The sequence below is a fragment of the Xiphias gladius genome, chromosome 16 (assembly GCF_016859285.1).
Source record: "Xiphias gladius isolate SHS-SW01 ecotype Sanya breed wild chromosome 16, ASM1685928v1, whole genome shotgun sequence".
Lineage (NCBI taxonomy): Eukaryota > Metazoa > Chordata > Actinopteri > Istiophoriformes > Xiphiidae > Xiphias > Xiphias gladius.
The window spans coordinates 17,724,520-17,743,355 of record NC_053415.1 but is presented as its reverse complement, the minus strand read 5'-3'; the positions used below and the strand labels follow the sequence as shown (position 1 = coordinate 17,743,355).

Sequence of the window (18,836 nt, the reverse complement as noted above, 5' to 3'; positions counted from 1 at the left end):
GTAAAAAAAAAAGTACAGTATTTGCCTTTGAAATGTAGTGGGGTGAAGATATAAAGTAGCTGTGGTTTAAAGTACAGTACTCGAGTAATTGTACTCTGTTACTTTCCACCACTGAATAAAGACGATGCCTGGAATAAATCAAACTCAGTAGCTCCCACGCTGCCCAGTATACAACAGTATAGATAAAGCAGTGCAAATGTAACTGCAGTGGCTGCATTTAAAAGCTGCTTACATGTAGATGCATCAGTAATTTAAAAAAAAAATGCGAAAGCAGGATTTTACTGCAACATAAAACGTGCGCTGATGAGTGAAGGCCCCGCCAGCTCCACCCCCAGCTCCAGCTCCAGCCCCGGCTCCAGCCAGCCGGTTAATCAGGGTCGGGTGGAGTCAGGTGGTTTCAACCTGCGGTGTGGGCGGGGCGGGTCGGGTCGGGTCGGGTCGGGTCGGGTCCGTCTGTGCTGGTAGGAGGCTCTGGTCAGACGCGGCCGCTGGGCTCCTCTCTGACGGACAGGTGAGCGCACGACTCCCGCACCGACGCTGGGAGCACTTCGCTCACAGTGCCGTTTGGCTAACGGCGATCCGGATCCGGCGCCTTCTCCGCATCGCTCGGGCCACGCAGACGGTGACATCGCTCTGTTGTGATGCTACGTGAGGTGGCAGTTTTATGTAAAGTAACACAAATGAGGACAGGCCACGTCGAGGCTGGCGTGGACTGACGCGCTTTTTTTTTTTTTTTTTTTTTTTTTAATTGCATCATTTCCATTTCATCAGTGTTATTTTCGTTACGGCTGGGACGGAAAATGCGAAATAATTAATAAGTCAAGTCTGAATTTGTTGATTACTTTTGCGAATTAATCAAAAATGTTAAAAACGCATTACAAACCGACCAGTAGGTTACTTGTATATAGATTATTCGATAGGATGTTTGTCTGGATTTGCTTCCTTTTGCACAGTCTTTCAAATATTGTTATTTCTTTTCATTTAAAATGGTTAATTGATTGTCAGAATAGCTGCAGATTAATTTTCTGATGATCAGATAATCGCTTAATCCTCTCTATCTTGGATATATGTAAAATAAACCATTGTCTTCCTACTTGTTGAATACAACCTGCTGACTTCTGATCTGCCTTTAAAACCCCTGTCATTCAGCTGTCACCATCAGAGGATGGCAACAAAAGTTAATGTATTAACTCAGAATTTTAGAAAATTTTTTGCAAGTTAATTAAAAAGAAAAAAGTGAAATATCACATTGACATAAGTATTCTGACCTTTGCTATGACACTTGAAATTTAGCTGAAATAAATTCATTCTAAGAGTCATGTCTCCCAGCGGTGAAGCATGGTGGTGGCAGCATCGTGCTGCGGTGGTGTTTTTCAGTGGAAGGGACAGGGAGATGGATCAGCGTTGAGGAAAAGCTGAACGGAGCAAAGTACAGAGATATCCTTAAAGAAAGCCTGGTCCAGAGTGCTCAGGACCTCAGACTGGGCCGAGGGTTTGCCTTCCAACAGGACAACGACCCCAAGCACAAAGCTAAGACTGCACAAGAGTGGCTCAGGGACAAGTCTGTGGATGTCCTTGAGTGGCCCGGCCAGAGTCCTGACTTGAACCCAATCAAACATCTCTGGAGAGACCTGAAAATGGCTGCCCACCGATGGTCACCATCCACCCTGACAGAGCCTGAGAAGATCTGCAAAGAAGAATGGCAGAAAATCCTCAAATCCATGTGTGCAAAGTTTGTTGCATCACAGCCGAGAAGACTCGAGACTGAAATCGCTACCAAAGGTCCTTCAACTAAGTACTGAGCAAAGGGTCTGATATTTCAGTTTTTTCATTTTAATTAATTTGCAAAAATTTCTAAAATCCTGTTTTTGCTTTGTCGTTACGGGGTATTGAGTGTAGATTGGGGGGGGTTGCATTTTAGCTTAAGGCTTCAACATAACTAAATGTGAAATAAAAGTGAAGGGGTCTGAATACTTTCTGAATACACCGTAACTGTTGATTTAATGTGACTCAGTAACTCTGTGGCTGCACAGTGATAATCACAGCCATCTTTTATGACGTTAATCTTTATTGTGTTATCGTCTGAGTGCTAGAGTGACAGATAACTGTGATCTAATTAAAGTAAATGTTCTCAGTGGCACTTGAGGGATTCATGCACAAACGTTTGCTTTTCCTACCGGCACTAATCCGCTAGAATCAGGACAAAACTCTGGGTACAGGGCTGGGATATCTGTTATTTGCTAAAAAGGGCTGTTTGGGTAACAAGATCTTTGCTTGTAATCCATCACTGTTAGCATAGATATGATGGCTTTGGGTATCAGAAGTTCTTCTTTACTTGACTCTTCAAACAGCATTGCGGTCTGTTTGCTAATTAGCAAATGTTAGCTTCCTAACATGCAAAACTAAATGATGAACTTGGTAAAAATACCTGCTAAATATCAGCATGTTAGCATGTTAATGTTTAGAATTTAGCCCGAAGCACAATTGTGCCTCAGTAGAGCCCATGGATGTATAATAGGAACAGGGGGGGTTCTTGAGAAAGCATAACAAAAATGTAATGTTTAGCAAGATTCAAGCAGAACAAGAGTGCAGTTTATCCATTCAAGTCTGAAGGTTTCGTGTATGTGCATGTGTGATTGTAACACACCTGTCCCATCTCCCCACAGGTGAGCCATGCCTTCTATTTCTGGAAGTAAATGTTTGGAAGATGTACCCCCTCTTTGCCCACATGCAGCTAACCTGATAAATGCAGATATCACTAGGGGTCAGAAGTCTTCCAGTGTGGATGGGGATGCCATAACTGTGGCCAGTGGTGACAGGTTATCTGCAAATGCACAACAGGACTGCCTCAAGGTTCAGGCTGAATCATACCATGAAAGTGAGTCGGAGAACAGAAAAATGTCTGCCGATCAAAGGAGCTGGATCCGCCCTGATTTGCCCAGCAGATGTACCTGGAGTCTGGGTGCGCCACTTTCAGAGTCACCTCATAGTCACCAAAAACGGTAAGAGTCATACTAATTAATCCTCTGAAAGTAAATCAGTGGCCATTTGCTGAATTATCTGAAGTAGGGAGCAGGGGTAGATTATGAGACAATAGCCCCCTGGGCACAGACATGTAAAAGGCTCCTCAACCCCTCTTACAAGACACCCAGACCCAAAGAGATGCAAATATATATCAAGTCATGCTGCCACATATGTCTCTAAACTGAAAAAGACTTATAAGGCATAGATCAGTGGAATAGTGTGAAACCATTGGTTGTAATGTGTACTGCGTCACTTGCATGTGACCTGGTGCATGTCCATGAGGGCAAACGGCACAGGGTACCACACACAAAAACATTGCTTTATAGCTTTAATAGAGAATAAAAACTTCTCAGGGAAATTTTAAATGTAAATTTGTTTCACCTGAGTTTGTCGCGTCAAAATGACTGCTCTGGGAAAGATTAGTTGACGACACGTAACAAGGTTAGATATAGCATGAGCGTATTTCCACAAAAACTGTCATCAGGTAAAGGTGACCATGTATTGTATTTACAAACAGCTGGTGGTGAATTTTCAATGAGTAGTTTCTCTTCGGTCCATCACAGCACCAAGGCCCCCAGCATCCTTCCCAACATCCTTGGAAAAATTGGACACACACCTCTGGTTCGTTTGAACAAAATCCCAAAGGAGTTTGGACTCAAGTGTGACATTTGTGAGTAAAAACTTTTCATATCTGCAGTGCTAAGCTGCGACACACAAATCCATATGTGCTTGCATATCAATAACAGCAAAATACAGTTCTGTGAAAACATTTGAACATCCACTTTTTCACCGAATTATTTTTACATTTAATCATGTAAATGTTTTTGTGTAGGACCTGTAGTCCATTTCCTGTGACACTACACTAATGACAAGTCAATACAAGTAAAAGACTTGCAAAAAAATGGGAAGTTGGTGAAAGAAGCGGTGTTTTTGCTTATAATTATATTAAATATTTTTTAAAAACATAATAATAGCATTGTTTTTAAACAGTAGTTTATATGAAACTGTGTTTTTGTATTCATGGGAATAGTTGATATAAGTTGGACAGGGATTTGTAAATTCTGCACTGCAAAGTTGGTTACCTTGAATAATTTTTACCAACTCTGCAGAGGCTTGACTGGCCGTTCCGCAATCATGCTGTTGTGGTGGTAATTCTTGTTTAATAAACACTCACAAACCAGAGTAAGTCTTTCCGAGCGTTATTGTCACGTGCAGAAACTGTTAGGCTGAGAATAACTTCCTCTTATCTCAAACTTGTTTTTTTATTAGTGAACAGGAAGCAGATGCGGAACATTTCTTGCCAAAACCTATCCTGTCACATTTGCTTAAACTTACTAGAAAATAAACTCTCTATATGGTATAAACAAGAACATAGTTAGATTCCTAAGTATTTGGACAGTGACACAAATTTCATAATTTTGCCTCAGTATACCACCACAACGGATTTGAAATGAAACCCTCAAGATGTGATTGAAGTGTGGACTTTCAGCTTTAATTCAAGGCGTTTAACCAAAATATTGCATAAACCGTTTAGGAATTGTAGTCATATGTATACACAGTCCCTCATTTTAAGAGGCTCAAAAGTAATTTGTTGATTGTAAGACAATCAATTGTACAATTATCCAATCAGTTTGATGGGCAGGTGTGGCCTGTTCCCTTGTTGTTTCATGACAAATTAAGCAGAATAAAAAGGTCTGGAGTTGATTCCAACTGATGAATTTTTCGTTCGGTAGCTGTTCATGGGAACATTCATTATGTGGTCAGAAGAGGTGTCGATGCAAGTGAAGGAGGCAAAACAAAACAAACCAATCAGACAGATGGCAGAAACTTTAGAAGTGGCCAAATCAACAATCTGGTACATTCTTAAAAAGAAGGAGTTCACTGGTGACCTCAGCAACACCAAAAGGCCTGGAAGACCACAGAAGACAACTACAGTGGATGATCACAGAATTCTTTCCTTGGTGAAAAAAAACCTCTCAAAACATCTGGCCAGGTCAAGAACACTCTTGAGGAGGTAGGCTTGTCATTGTCAAAGTCTACAATCAAGAGACGCCTTCGTGAATGTAAATACAGAGGGTTTACCACAAGGTGCAAACCACTGGTAACACTCAAGGACAGAAAGGCCAGATTAGACTTTGCCAGAAAACAACTTAAAAAAAAAAAAAAGCCTGCCCAGCTCTGGAGCAAAATTCTTTGGACAGATGAAACCAAGATTAACTTGTACCAGAATGATGGGAAGAAAGGAGTATGTAGAAGGAAAGGAACGGCTCTTGATCCAAAGCACCACATCATCTGTCAAACATGGTGGAGGCATTGTTATTGCATGGGCTTGTACGGCTGCCAATGGAACTGGGTCACTGGTTTTTATTGATGATATGACGGCTGATTGAAGTAGCAGGATGAAGTCTGAAGTGTATAGGGCTATTCCATCTGCTCAGATTCAGCCAAATGCTGAAAAACTGATGGGAGAGTGCCCTACAGTACGGCTAGATAATTACCCAAAACATACTGTGAAAGCGACGCAGGAGCTTTTCAAGGCAAAGAAATGGAATATTCTTCAATGGCCGAATCAGTCACCTGACCTCAACCCAACTGAGCATGCTTTTCATTTACTGAAGACAAAACTGAGGGCAGAAAGACCCACAAACAAGCAGCAACTGAAGGCGGCTGCAGTAAAGGGAGGAAACTCAATATTTGGTGATCTCCATGTGTTCCAGGCTTTGTGCAGACATTGACTGCAAAGGCTTTTCATCCAAGTATTAAAAATAATCCCTATATTTATGATTATGTTTTGTCAAATTACTTTTGAGCCTCTGAAAATGAGGGACTGCGTACAGAAATGGCTGTTATTCCTAAACGGTTAATTTGATATTTTTATTAAACCCCTTGAATTAAAGTTGAAAGCCTACACTTCTATCACATCTTGATGACTTAATTTCAAATCTATTGTGTTGGTGTACAGACGCAAAATTACAAAAATTGTGTCATGCTCCAAATACTTTTGGACCTAACTGTAATTTCGTAACTTAGCACATTGAAACACAAAAGGTCACCTATTGAGGTCCTCATCAGCAATTAAATACTGATCATAGTATTTTTTTTTTTTTTTGGCCACAGCTGCGAGACATAAATGTTTATGGTGAGGATGAACAGGATTGGAAATGAAATTTTTGTTTTCCCATTTCAGAGAGGGGACACACCTCTAACAGCAGTATTGTTCTCTTTCTGGAACAGAAAGCAAGCTGAGACGTTCAGTGGGGCAGAAAAAAAAGTGTTGGCCGGATGTGACTGTAGCTCAGCAACAGAAAATGAGAGAGCGAAGTTGTAGCTGGTATATACTGCCTTTGGGCACAAGGCTAAGAAAGACTTCTTTCAGGGAATAAGTCATGCAGACAAACTTTAAATTGATAAGTGCAAGTGGAAGAGCCATCATTGCCTTTATAGGGGCTTTTAACTTTTCCTGCTTACCTATTAAGAAGGGAACATTAAGGTATCATGTAGCTCGTGGCCTTATGTTGCCCACTGTGTGACTGTTGGAGTTTTGTCTGAGGAGGCAGTGGACTCCCAGGGATGGGGAGGTGAAAATGAACAAGTTGTTCTCTAGACCAACAGAACAAAGTACAGCTGCAATTAAAATGAAACTGGAAAACAATACGGGTATTTCTACCTAATGTAGCCAATTTCTGGCAGCCCGTTGAGGTTTTTCGGTTCAGTGAGGATGAAATCTGTTAGGCATCATTTTAAGCCTCCTAAGAAAATCCCTTTTACACTCCCTTAAACTGATGAAAGTGAAGTTCTAGTTTGTTCCCATGGCTTAATGAGACCAAGGATCTTACACTCAACACTTGTACGGTTTTCACGTGATGGGGATTACTCTCTAGTTCACTCCAGAGTTATTTGTAGCGGTCCCAAATTTGTAGTAATTGGCAGATGTGTTGGTGCACTTGCAGAATTGTGAACGTGTGTCCAAGTAAAAAGCAGAGGGGGTGTGTGTTAATGAGAAGTTCTGGACTTTTTCACGACTCCCTGACTTCCCAAATAAAATGTCCAAAATTAGTTCCGTTCAGTCATCTTCCATAATCTGCTTTACGCTGATCAGTTTTCATTGGTTGGCTACAATTGCAAAGTGCAGTCAAGTGTGGACAGTGTAAATGTCTTTTTCACGGCAGACATTTTGACTTGTCATTAGTACTAATATTAATGAAGGCTCTGTTCTGCTGAAGTCTATCAGTAAGCCATGACCGTGTAGCAGTGAGACAGCATGCAAAACACCAGGACCCTGAAACCTAAGCAGCTAAATGGAATTTAGCCACTGATAGATTTCATTATTTAAATCTGTGGTTTTCCTACTGTTCATGTCAAAATGTCTTCTGTGTTTAAAAAAAAAAAAAAAAAAAAAAGCCTATACAGTAGCAGGATTGTGATTTCTTCATCACACTTGTGTAAAGTAAATATTGGACAGTGACTGGCTTCCAAACTACTAGTGATCAAAATCAAAATCATGTTTACACCTACATGTGTCAGACTCAGATTTAAGGTGAGCTCAGAGAAACAGATCAATGGGAAAACAGCCTTCTAGTATCAAACTCAACACATCGGGTGGTGTGGATTGATGGGCATAGGTGTCAATTTTAATAACGTGCAAAAAGTGAAGGGGTCTGAATACTTTGTGAAGCCACTGTACATCATTCTGCATTGTGGGGGTCAAACATCCAAGTGAAGTAACAATAAGCAACAACACATTTTCAAGTGGAGGGGAACTTTAATGAGAGGGGCAAAACATGAACCCAGTGTTTTTGTTAAAAAAAAAAAAAAAAAGTATAAATAAATAAGAGGCGTTTGCCTCACAGCAAACGCCACCTTCTCTCCTGCGTCTATGGACCAATGACTCACCCTTTACCTTCTCAGCCTCACCTAACTGTAAACTACCGTCTGCTCAGGTTACCATAGGGTGAGCTAGACCGATACAAAGTTTTCAAAAAATATAGAATAACAAAAAAAAATATTTAATATAAGATTCCTCTGTTACTACGAACCGTCACATTTTATCTATGGAAAGGCAAACCGAGCCAAGAAATCACAAACTTCCACAGGAACAAAAAAATATATAAATGAAGCAAAATTGTGCTCTGTTATTTTATAACATGACTGATAAATTAACAGACACTGATACATTGATCTGAAACTGATGATCTAACGCATCAAAAAACTGATAATGTTGGGAAACATTAACTAATCAAAAAGGGTGGAAGCAGTCTTTTCACAGTGTTAACTTGGAGTTTCATCCTGGGTGTTTCCACAGTGGTTTCAGTATAAAGAACACATTTTGCATATATCACATAATCAGGTTTCAGGCTCTAAATCAATTTTAAACACACTCAGTGACAGTATTTTCTTATGTGTCCCTGTTTTCAGTGGCCAAGTGTGAGTTCTTCAACGCAGGAGGCAGCGTGAAAGACAGGATCGCCCTGCGCATGGTGGAGGATGCTGAGATAGCTGGGATCCTCAAACCGGGAGACACGATCATCGAGCCCACCTCCGGAAACACAGGTGCGTCGACCTCATCTCAAGAAAGATGTACAGGTGAAGGAAGCCGTTGTCTAAGCAAAGAGCAGGATAACAAAAACCGGAGGCTGTCAGAATCAGCAGAACATGGTCTTACCTGCATGATGATAGAACCTGGCCAGCTGCATAAATCCTCCTCCTCTGCCTGTCTGCAGGCATTGGCCTCGCCCTCACAGCTGCAGTGAAAGGCTACCGCTGCATTATCACCATGCCTGAGAAGATGAGCATGGAAAAGGTAAGCAGCTCGTTCAATGAGCACGACTTCTTATTAATTCATCATGGAGCGCTTAGCTAATTGAAATCCGACCTTACTGTCTGTCCTAGGTGGATGTGTTGCGAGCTCTCGGGGCAGAAATAGTGCGTACACCTACATCTGCAGCTTTTGATTCACCAGAATCTCATATAGGTGCCGCTCGACGGCTAAAGAATGAGATCCCTAACTCGCACATCCTTGACCAGTATCGAAATGCCAGCAACCCCCTGGCTCACTACGATACCACAGCCCTGGAGATACTGGAGCAGTGCGATGGTTTGCACTTAAGATTCATTTTCTTTGCATAATTTTTTTATTTCTCTTCGAAAGAATGACGGATAAAATAATTTTTCAGTTTATTTTTTGGTACACATTTGTTGTAGATCGTGATGCATTTTCTGGTGTCTTGGCTTTTAACTCCACTGGATATGAAATATAAAAATCTGTCGTTGAAGTTAAAGTACTGAAGTTTAAGCTTTAATTGGTGGGAGTTAACATCCAGGTGAGATGTGCAAAGAAGGGTTGAAGTTTACATAGATTTCAAGCTCGACAGAACCCTCAAGTGTCCCTTTTAGTTTAGTTTATGAAGAAAAAAGTTCACAAACACTGCCCCCTCCTGGAAAGAAAAATAAATATTAAAGAGGAAAAACAATCTTGTCAAGACCAAGGCATTGATTGTATTTTTATAATGTATAAGCCCAAGTATATTACAGCCTTTTTCATTTTTACCACCTACCTGAGAGTCAAGCATTGGAGTTTTTTTATGACACAACACACCCATGAATTTATGTGTCACCTTTAAATGTGAGGAAGTTTTGATGTTTGTTTTTTTTTTTGTTTTTTTTTCCCCCTCCTCTTTGCAAATGTAGAACGAATGACTAGTCTGAGCTAGTTTATATGATAAAGTGAGTAGCTGGATCTTGATGGCTTTAAATGACAACCTAAATGCAAACAGGTGAACTGCTACACACAGACTCTGAGTTGATACAGTGAAAACATTTTAGAATTAAGCAGCTGTGTTCACAAATCCCAATTTAACCTCTGGATTTAATCCTCAAAAATACTTAACAAGACTAAGGAGTCTACGGCTACGCTAGCAGCTCTGTGAGGACATACTTCAGACACACTGGAGGTTTGAGCTAAATGCTAACAAGCTGATGTTTAATAGATGTTTGCCAATTTAACTATCTCAGTTTAGCATGTAAGCATGCTAGCATTTGCTAATTAGCACCAAACACAAAGTACAAGACGCATAAGTGTGGGAACTGTAGAACTGTAGACCTTCTATTGTAGAAGACCGAAATATATTAAACATATTAAAGTAGTTTGAAATAGCCATCATATTTAAAGCTCCCCTGTGAAGTTTTCTTGTAAACAAACTAAACTTTGTAAACAAAAGTTTGTTTAAAAGGAAAATGTTTAGTGTTACACACCAAAATGCATCGTGTATGACCTTGAGTTACTCCTCAATATCTGTTTGTTGTTAACCAACAATGAATCTCCTTTTTTTTAGTTTAGAAGAAAATCCTTTTACCTTTCAGGTAAACTGGACATGTTGGTGGCTGGAGCTGGCACAGGTGGTACACTCACAGGTGTTGCTCGAAAGTTGAAGGAGAGGTGTCCCAATGTCAAGGCAAGACACACCTTACTGTGATTAAGAGCCTGTTTGAATGTATTGTTGTTGAACTAAATGTTTCGGCGGAGAGCATGTGATGTTGAGTTAACTTGTGTTTTAGGGCTATCAGTCTATCTGATAAAAGGTCAACAGCTCATATAATAAGGTTCCTCTCCTGACAACTCAAACCACATAAACTGAATACATCAGAGGAGCCGTGCACAAATTCTCTGCTCATTCAAACAGTACTAAACCTGGTCGTGCTGTCTTTTTAATCTTTGTGCTGCAGAGTTTCCAGTCATAACACAGCTGTCTTGTTTGTTTTTAGATAGTTGGCGTGGACCCCGAGGGCTCCATTCTGGTTGAATCAAAAGAGAAGAATGAAAAAAAGGTTTCATTTGAAGTGGAGGGCATTGGATACGACTTTATCCCTACAGTGTTGGACAGATCTGTGAGTGTGCTTGTGCACGTGTATTTGTACATTCCAGATTTGGTATGGATTGCATACTGAGGAATAATCATGTGTTTTGGGCTAACTACCTCCCTTACAAATCTATGCAGATTGTTGACATGTGGTATAAATCAAATGATATGGAGACGTTCACCATGTCACGCAAGCTGATCAGAGATGAAGGTCTTCTGTGCGGTAAGTTCATAATACTGACCACCTGATACTGTTAAGGTTTTCTAGGTATTGTAGGTGGTGTGTCACACCCTCTAATTGCCTGTTCTGCTGCAGGCGGCAGCTCTGGCGCAGCCATTGCAGCAGCAGTGAAGATGGCTCAGCAGCTTGACGAGGGACAACGCTGCGTGGTCATTCTGGCTGACTCCGTCCGCAACTACATGTAAAAGACAGAGGACACAAAAACAGATGCTGTTCGTTGATTTTTAGTGCAGTGAGAGTCTCGTGTGCCCACGGGCTAATCTGCAGTAACTAGTGAAGTGGATGATTAGGACACCCAGACTGAAGCTGTGTCCCAAATCCATACTACATACTAATTCTGGCCAGTGTGTATTACATGCCAATCGTCATAGTATACTGTTACATCGGTTAGTTTACAAAAATATCAACATACAGTACCAGTATTATTCATACATTAACATGTATGACGTCAATTGTCAAACCGAGTGTGTTATTAACCAACTCAAAAGAATCATCAAAATCTTACTCTAGATTTTATTTCCAAGTTGTGTTTGGAGGTGTTCCACCACCACCCACAGTTTATTTTAATTTTTCCAGCAGTTTTTCCAAACCTAGCGGTGTTAGATTTTGGGGGAAGTGAAGTCGGTTTTCCCTTACCTGAACCTGAACCTAACCTAACCCCAACGGGTTATCTATAAAAAATAATGTTTACCATGTTTGCCAACTGAGTTTAGTGTGTTAGCATGCTAACAATTGTTAATTAGCACTAAACACAAAGTTGAGCTGAGGCTGATGGGAGTGTCATTAATTTGGCAGGTATTTAGTGATAAACCAAAAATTTTAATTTTGACCTAATGATGGTAATTGGTGAAAAGTAAAAGATTCAAAAGTTACTACAAATCTGTTTGCACCCAATTTAACGGTAATCCACCAAATAGTTGTTGAGACATTTCACTAAAAGCCAAAAATGTCAACCTCATGGTGGCACTAGTGAAAGAAATCATGCTAGCAGCATGGCTAAAAGCAATGGTAATATTGCTCTTACTATTAGACAGCCACCTCTCTCTTTCACACACACACACACACACACACACAAAACTTTTCTTTTGAAATTTCTTTTGGCGGGGTTGTTTCCCTCAGTAGATGTAGGACAGTGTAGCGGTGGAAGTAAATGAGGGGAGAGAGTGTTAAGGAAACAACAAATGCAACAAATTTCCCCCAAAATCACGAGAGGGATCTTTAAACCTCTCCCCACCTCATAAAACACACGTTAAAACTATCAGAACCAAAAACCAGTTAAAAACTACACACCGCTTTGAATTGATGTGAGAAGAACAGGAAGTTGAAAAATTTTTGCCAAGCAGCTAAATCCACAAACTAAAATAAACCTAAAAAAATAAACTAGAATCTGTCAAATTTAAGGTGCAAGCCTGACCAGAACGCTTGGGACGGAAACCACGTCTGGCTTTTTCAGACCTGTGGTCTGTGTTGTTACCTGTTCAGACTCATGGCTGGTTATTTTACCTCCAGGTCAAAGTTCCTGAGTGATGAGTGGATGTGTGAGAAGGGCTTCCTCAGCCTGGAGGCGCCGATGGACCTCGAGCCCTGGTGAGTTTAGATAGATAGATAACAGACACATCTCACCCATGATGGTATAATTGGGCAGCTAATCCAACCTACAGATCAGCGTTAAATAACTAATTTGTCTCACACTCTCTGTAAGGTGGTGGAACCTGACTGTCCAGTGCTTACACCTGTCTGCCCCCCTCACTGTCTTACCATCTGTGTCCTGCCAGAAAAGTATTGAGATCCTGAAGGACCAAGCGTTGGATCAGGCCCCAGTCGTCGATGAGTCGGGGTACATCTCTTCCAAAAATTATGTAAATTAGAGACGTAAATAAATACAAGTACATTATTTGGATATAAGCTGATGTGAATAGTGTCGAAGCTATGATGCAGATTTGCCAAAACATAAACAAAAAGGCTCAAACGCTGAGGTGTGCGTAAGTTCAATATTCAGACATTCAGTGTGGTTCTTCCTCAATGCTTTTTCATCAGTTTTCACCAGGTTACTTGTGCAGCTCAGGTTAAAGCTCCACAGGAGTTATTTTTACCTTGCGATCCAATATATCCAATACACAGAAACTGAAGAGCTGAAGCTTTTCTGATTTTTGTTGATTAATTAATTAATTTTTTTAAATCGTAGACTTCAGACGTACGTTACATTCATCTAGTCTATAGCTTGTTTTTTGTCAATAGCTTTATTTATTTATTTATTTATTTATTTTTAAATAATCAAACACTTGAGATCAACTTTATTTTGAACCTCCTCTGATATATGCACAGCCTCCAGCTTTTAAAGAAAAATCACGCAAAATGGCCAAATGCATTTCAGAATGCAGAAAATGAAGCAGACAAGACCGTTTGCAAAAACTTTTAGGGTAGATCACCCCCTACTTTCGATACAAATCCGAATACAGACATAGACACCAAAAATAACTTTGCGTTTCACTACTAGTGAATTACAATCACCTGTCTACTTCCTACTAGAAGATTTGCAGGCGATGAGGGGTTTGTTGTGTTAGTTTGTGTGTGTGTGTGTGTGTGTGTGTGTGTGTGTGTGTGTGTGTGTGTGTGTGTGTGTGTTTGTTCTCAGTGTGATCCTGGGGATGGTGACTCTGCGAACCATTCTGTCCTCTGTGTCGGCTGGGCAGGTCGGACCCTCAGACACTGTCGGCAAGGTGCTCTGCAAGAATTTCAAACAGGTCGGTCAGTTGAGACATGAAACATTGAAGTACATGGCAACATGGATGGCAGACACGTAGAAATGACATGCATACAAATTTAACTTTCATGGACTAGTCTAATCTCCCTACATTTGTGCTCGCAGGTGCACCTGACTGACAGCTTGGGGAAGTTGTCCCATATACTCAAAACAGACAACTTTGCCTTGGTGGTGTATGATCACACACAGTGTAAGATATTTTATTAATTAAAACATTTTTTGATTTTCTTTGGCATTTTGCCTTTATTTGATAGCAGGTAGTGACATGAAATTAGGGGTCCGCCCGTCCTTGAGACTCAGACAATTTTATTTATCTTTAGTAATCCCTTCATTAGGACTGCAGTTTACAGTTTTTATTATGGATTTATGTCCAGATTATTTTTTTTAATCTAATGCTTGTTTGGTCTGTGTGTCAGAAAATATTGAAAAACTCATGCTGTTCTTCTCTAACCCTTTCCTAATGGGATGTGTCCTTATCTTTGCTTCAAAACAATAATATATTTTACATGAATATAATGATACTTCTGTTAAGAAACATTTCAAAGCTGTGAGAGAGCCATTGCTGTTATAACTTCATTTACCTGTTGCTTTCACATAAATTGAAGATACTTTCCTGCACTTTGGCTAAAGCACAGAAATGTCTTATCTTTGAAAAAGGTCGTGGTAAGTGAAATATAATATTTGGTCTACAGTTTGTTTGCCACCTACTGGGGCAGAAGAGTTGTGGATTTCAGAGGTTCTGGAGGAAATGGGTTTATTTTTCTAGGTTAAAAATGCTTTTACTCCCACCGCAATTTTAGGATATTTAGGATCATTTTCTTACTCAACACACTCACAATTCTCTTTGTCATTTTTGTCATGATCATTCAATGTTCTGTGACCGCTGAAGTCACCGATATAACCAAGAATCTCAGTAATGTCTCTCTCTAAATCCTTTGCATGCTCTTTTTTGGCAGTCTAGTAAAAGGGGAGATTTTAAAATTTGTGTGGTTGTATGCCTTCTTGCAGACATATTTAATTTATATTAGAAATGGCCTTCAGCAAAGGGGAAGATGTTTGTTACCCCTTCCACCTTTTCTGATGCCAAAATATGTGTTTGTTTCAAGTATTTTCATAGTTCATAGTCTTGAAATGTTGGGGTAATGTTGTGATAATTTTATTTTCCTAATCCTTTTTTTTTTTTTTCAGTTTTCTTGTGTCAGTAACGTCATCGTAACTGCAGTCCTCTGTCTCTCTCCAGATGAGGCTGATGGGTCAGCTTGCCAGAGGCAGATGGTGTTTGGCGTTGTGACAGCGACCGACGTCCTCAGCTACATCACCACACATGAGAGGGAGGATTGCTGATACTCGCTATCAGACAACATGTCTCTGTGACCGTTTCCTGTACAAGACGTGGATGATGCCGCCTGCTTACCAAGAGGCAGCACATGATTACCTGCGGTTTAGTCTAAATCATGTTTATTTCAGTGTTTTGGGGGCTATGTTTTTTTTATTTTTTTTTATTTCCTTAGAGGTGATTCCTTGACTTTGATTCCACATAAGCAATAGTCCTTACGTAGTATTAATAAATCGGGTTCTTAAATCAGTTGTAAAGGATAAGGCTGAGAGTCTATATTTTTGCTTTCTATTGTTCCCATTGCCAACAGATCCTATGAAAGGAGCAAAACAACAAAACCACATCACACTGTTGCACTGGGTGACATGTTCTTTCATTATGATTAACATGAGCACTGTCGTTAATTCATATTTCAGTTCCATACACACTGCAATGCTGTTGCATATACCCACTGGTGCACCAAATTTGCATTCATCCGCAGGCTAAAAACTACAGTGGCCACCTTTTGTTATAGGACATTAGTCTGTTTTAAAAATTAAACTATAAATCGGGGATCGGTTTTTAAAGATTTACGTCTTCAGTGAGAACTCATGGACTTGGGTCACATGTACAGGGGAGGGATGTCAGAAAGCAAGCACACACTCTTGGTTTCGGTTTTTAATGGGATGTGTAGACATTAAGGAACGTGTAGAAAAAGGCCAGCCTTATCCTTTCAGTTGTTATTCTGTCCAGCGTTGATTGTCATTTTATTATCATGATTTTTTTATGACTTTAATCATTAAAAATGCTTTTTAAATGAAATGTTTTTTCCTTCTATTTACCCTGCAGCTCTACTTGCTGTAGGAGTGGCAAACTGAAGGAAGAGTTTGAGAAAACCAATCTTAACTCAAGGGTAACTCACTAGCTTTTTCCAAATGGTTTATACTGTAGCGTTTGAATGTGGACGGCCTCCCCAATCTTTCTTCCACCATCCACTGAATCCTGATAGATGACTTCCCGTATCACCAAAATTCCCTGCTTTATTAATATGATGATAACTGAACCATCTTCATGACAAAAGAGCAAACTTGATCTGCTGAAGAAGACTGCGAGATGTGGTTGAAGGGACTGGAAAAAAAGCTTTAAATAGACCTTTAATTCAGACTTTTTATTTTATTTTATTTTTGGTTAAACTAAAGTTTTAAAGATTAAGAATGAGATGTATTCCTATAGGAATGAAGATGTAATTAAATATTTACAGTACTTTGCCTGAAAAAAATCACCTCGTTTTAAATCAAACAGTCAAGTCTATTGATATTGTAATTGGGGTTAAGTGTTGTGCCCTTCTGATTTAGGCTTGTCCTGGTGTTCTCTACATTTTTAGAGGGCTACCTGGAAACCTATTGATACATATTTTTAAGGTTGTAGTCAAGCTTGTTGCTTTTCTGAAGCTCAGTACGGACAGGTGGATGAGTGACTCCACCTAGTGGCTGAGAAACTCAAACCAGGTAAGGTAATCTCTTTCACACGTTGATATGAGACAACCTCACAAAAGTTTTTTTGCAGAAAAAATTTAGATCAAAGTTTTAGAACAACTCCTTTCCTGTTTTATTGAAGCGTACATAGTTTAATGCATCAGTGCACTCCGAAATTAAAGCACTGAACAAATTGGAGATTTAAAAAAATGAATCTTTTTGTTTAACAAGATTGAATCCAAATTCAACGTATTAAACAGCTGAACACACTTGTGGTGTTCTTTCTAAAATGGAAATCAAATATTGTTTGGAGAATTTTTCCCACAAGTTCCCACAAATGTGTTGCACTTTGCTTTCACCCTTCTACCTAGTTCATCCCAAACCCACACAATGGAGTTTAAGTCTGGAAACTGTGCTGGTCTTCCATCATTTGAAGCCTCCCGTCTTGCTCTTTTCTTCTAAGGTAGTTCTGACATGGCCTGGAGATGGAGTGGCCTCAGAAAATATTCAGACCCCTTCACTATTTGCACTTTAATGTGTTGTAGATTTAATTTTAAATGGATAAAATTGCCAAATGTATTAACAATGAAAAACATAATATCTCATTTACAAAAGTATTCAGACCCTTAGTTCAGTATTTTGTAGAAGGCCCTATGGCAGCAATTACAGCTTAGAGTCTTCATGGGTTAGTGTCGTCAAGCTTTGCACACCTGGATTTAGACATTTTATCCCAGTCTTCCTGGCAGATCCTCTCAAGCTCTGTCAGATTGGACGGGAAGTGTCTCTGAACTGACATCCTAAAGTCACTCCTCAGATGTTCTATGGGGTTTAATCTGGGCTTTGGCTGGGTCACTCAAAGACAGTCACAGACTTGTCCCAAAGCCACTCCAGCGTTGTCTTGGCTGTCTGGTTTGGGTCATTGTCATGCTGAAGGGCTAACCGTCGCCCCAGTCTCGGGTCACGTGTACTCTGGAGCAGGTTTTCTTCAAAGATCTCTTTGTATTTGGCTGCATTCATCCTTACCTGTCCTGACAAGTCTCCCTTTACGTGCCAATGAGAAGCCCCCCCATAGCGTGAAGCTCCCACCACCATGCTTCACCGTAGGGATGCTATTAGCCAGGTGATGAGCAGTGCCTGGTATTCACCAGACATAGTGTATGGAGTTCTGCCCAAAGGGTTAAATTTTGTCTCATCAGACCGGAGAATATTTTTCCTCATGCTCTCAGAGTCTTTTAAATGTCATGTGCCTTTTACTCAAAAAGGCTTCCATCTACGCACTCTACCATAAAGGCCTGATTGATGGAGTGCTGCAGAGTGCTTCCGGCAGGTTCTAATCTTTGCAGAGGATTTCTGAAGCTCTGTTAGAGAGACCGTTGGGTTCTTGGTCACCTCCCTGACCGAGGCCCTTGTTGTGCGTTTACACAGTTTGGCCAGAAGGCCAACTCTAGGAAAAGTCCAGGTGGTTCCAAACTTCTTCCATTTCACATTTATTGACGCCACTGTGTTCCTGGGAGCACTCAAAGCTTTAGAAATAGTTTTATACCCTTGCCCTGATCTATGCCTCACCACAAGTGTATCTCAGAGGTCAACAGAGAGCTTCTTGGACTTCATGATTTGGTTTTTGTCCTGACATGCAGTGTGGATTGTGGGACCTTACACTGGTGTGGGTCTTTCTGAAATATCCAGTCAGTTCAATTTGTCACGGGTGGACTTACATTTTACTCATTTGGCAGATGCTTTTATCAAAGTGACTTACAAGTGAGGCAAATTAGGGTTCAGTGTCTTGCCCAAGGACACTTCAGCACACACCATGAGGAGCCGAGGATTGAGCCGGGGGTTGAACCGCAAACCATCCAATCAGTGGAAAACCAGCTCTACCACATGTGCCACAGCCAACTCAATCGAGTTTAGATACATATCAAGGAAAATGAGAGAAAATAGGATGCATCTGACTAAAAGTGTAGATTGATGGGCAATATGGCAATTTTACCTGTTTAAAATTAAATCTACGTCAAAGGGTTTGAATACTTCCTGAAGCCACTGTATACATCTTGTTTAGGATGAGCCCCTGACCAGCCAGTCTGTCTTCATTTGTTACTTGCCTTTTTCTCACCATTCTGACAGCAATATACAGAAGTACTTCCTGCAGTACAGTATTGTC

General features: G+C 40.3%; 1 protein-coding gene and 1 long non-coding RNA gene across 5 annotated transcripts; one reads left to right on the top strand and one right to left on the bottom strand.

Annotated features, from left to right (window-relative positions):
* Window positions 1-429: 429 nt before the first annotated feature.
* Window positions 430-17,788, top strand: cbsb (cystathionine beta-synthase b). Of its 4 annotated transcripts, none has more exons than XM_040148515.1 (15): window positions 430-511; window positions 2,667-3,002; window positions 3,588-3,694; window positions 8,440-8,574; window positions 8,745-8,824; window positions 8,914-9,118; window positions 10,384-10,475; window positions 10,786-10,908; window positions 11,019-11,103; window positions 11,197-11,302; window positions 12,631-12,708; window positions 12,824-12,958; window positions 13,757-13,865; window positions 13,991-14,075; window positions 15,126-17,787. In XM_040148515.1, the coding sequence occupies exons 2-15, from the start codon at window positions 2,674-2,676 to the stop codon at window positions 15,227-15,229; spliced, it is 1,773 nt and encodes a 590-aa protein (XP_040004449.1). In that variant the 5' UTR covers window positions 430-511; window positions 2,667-2,673; the 3' UTR covers window positions 15,230-17,787. The 4 variants fall into 4 exon arrangements, with proteins under 4 accessions (XP_040004449.1, XP_040004451.1, XP_040004452.1 ...); XM_040148517.1 differs by lacking the exon at window positions 430-511 and adding an exon at window positions 518-648 and having other exon boundaries at window positions 15,126-17,788; XM_040148518.1 differs by lacking the exon at window positions 430-511 and adding an exon at window positions 518-653 and having other exon boundaries at window positions 15,126-17,788.
* LOC120801465 lies at window positions 7,897-11,253 on the bottom strand. Its single transcript, XR_005709104.1, has 3 exons — window positions 11,172-11,253; window positions 8,687-8,801; window positions 7,897-8,589 (listed from the first exon to the last, which is right to left on the bottom strand). It is a non-coding gene; the product is annotated as an uncharacterized LOC120801465 (long non-coding RNA).
* Window positions 17,789-18,836: the final 1,048 nt, after the last annotated feature.

Coding starts and splice junctions, on each gene's coding strand:
- cbsb (XM_040148517.1), top strand. CDS start 2,674: ATGCCTTCTATTTCTGGAAGTAAATGTTTGGAAGATGTACCCCCTCTT. Junction 10,909..11,018: donor CTACAGTGTTGGACAGATCT/GTGAGTGTGCTT, acceptor AAATCTATGCAG/ATTGTTGACATGTGGTATAA. Junction 13,866..13,990: donor TCTGCAAGAATTTCAAACAG/GTCGGTCAGTTG, acceptor TTGTGCTCGCAG/GTGCACCTGACTGACAGCTT.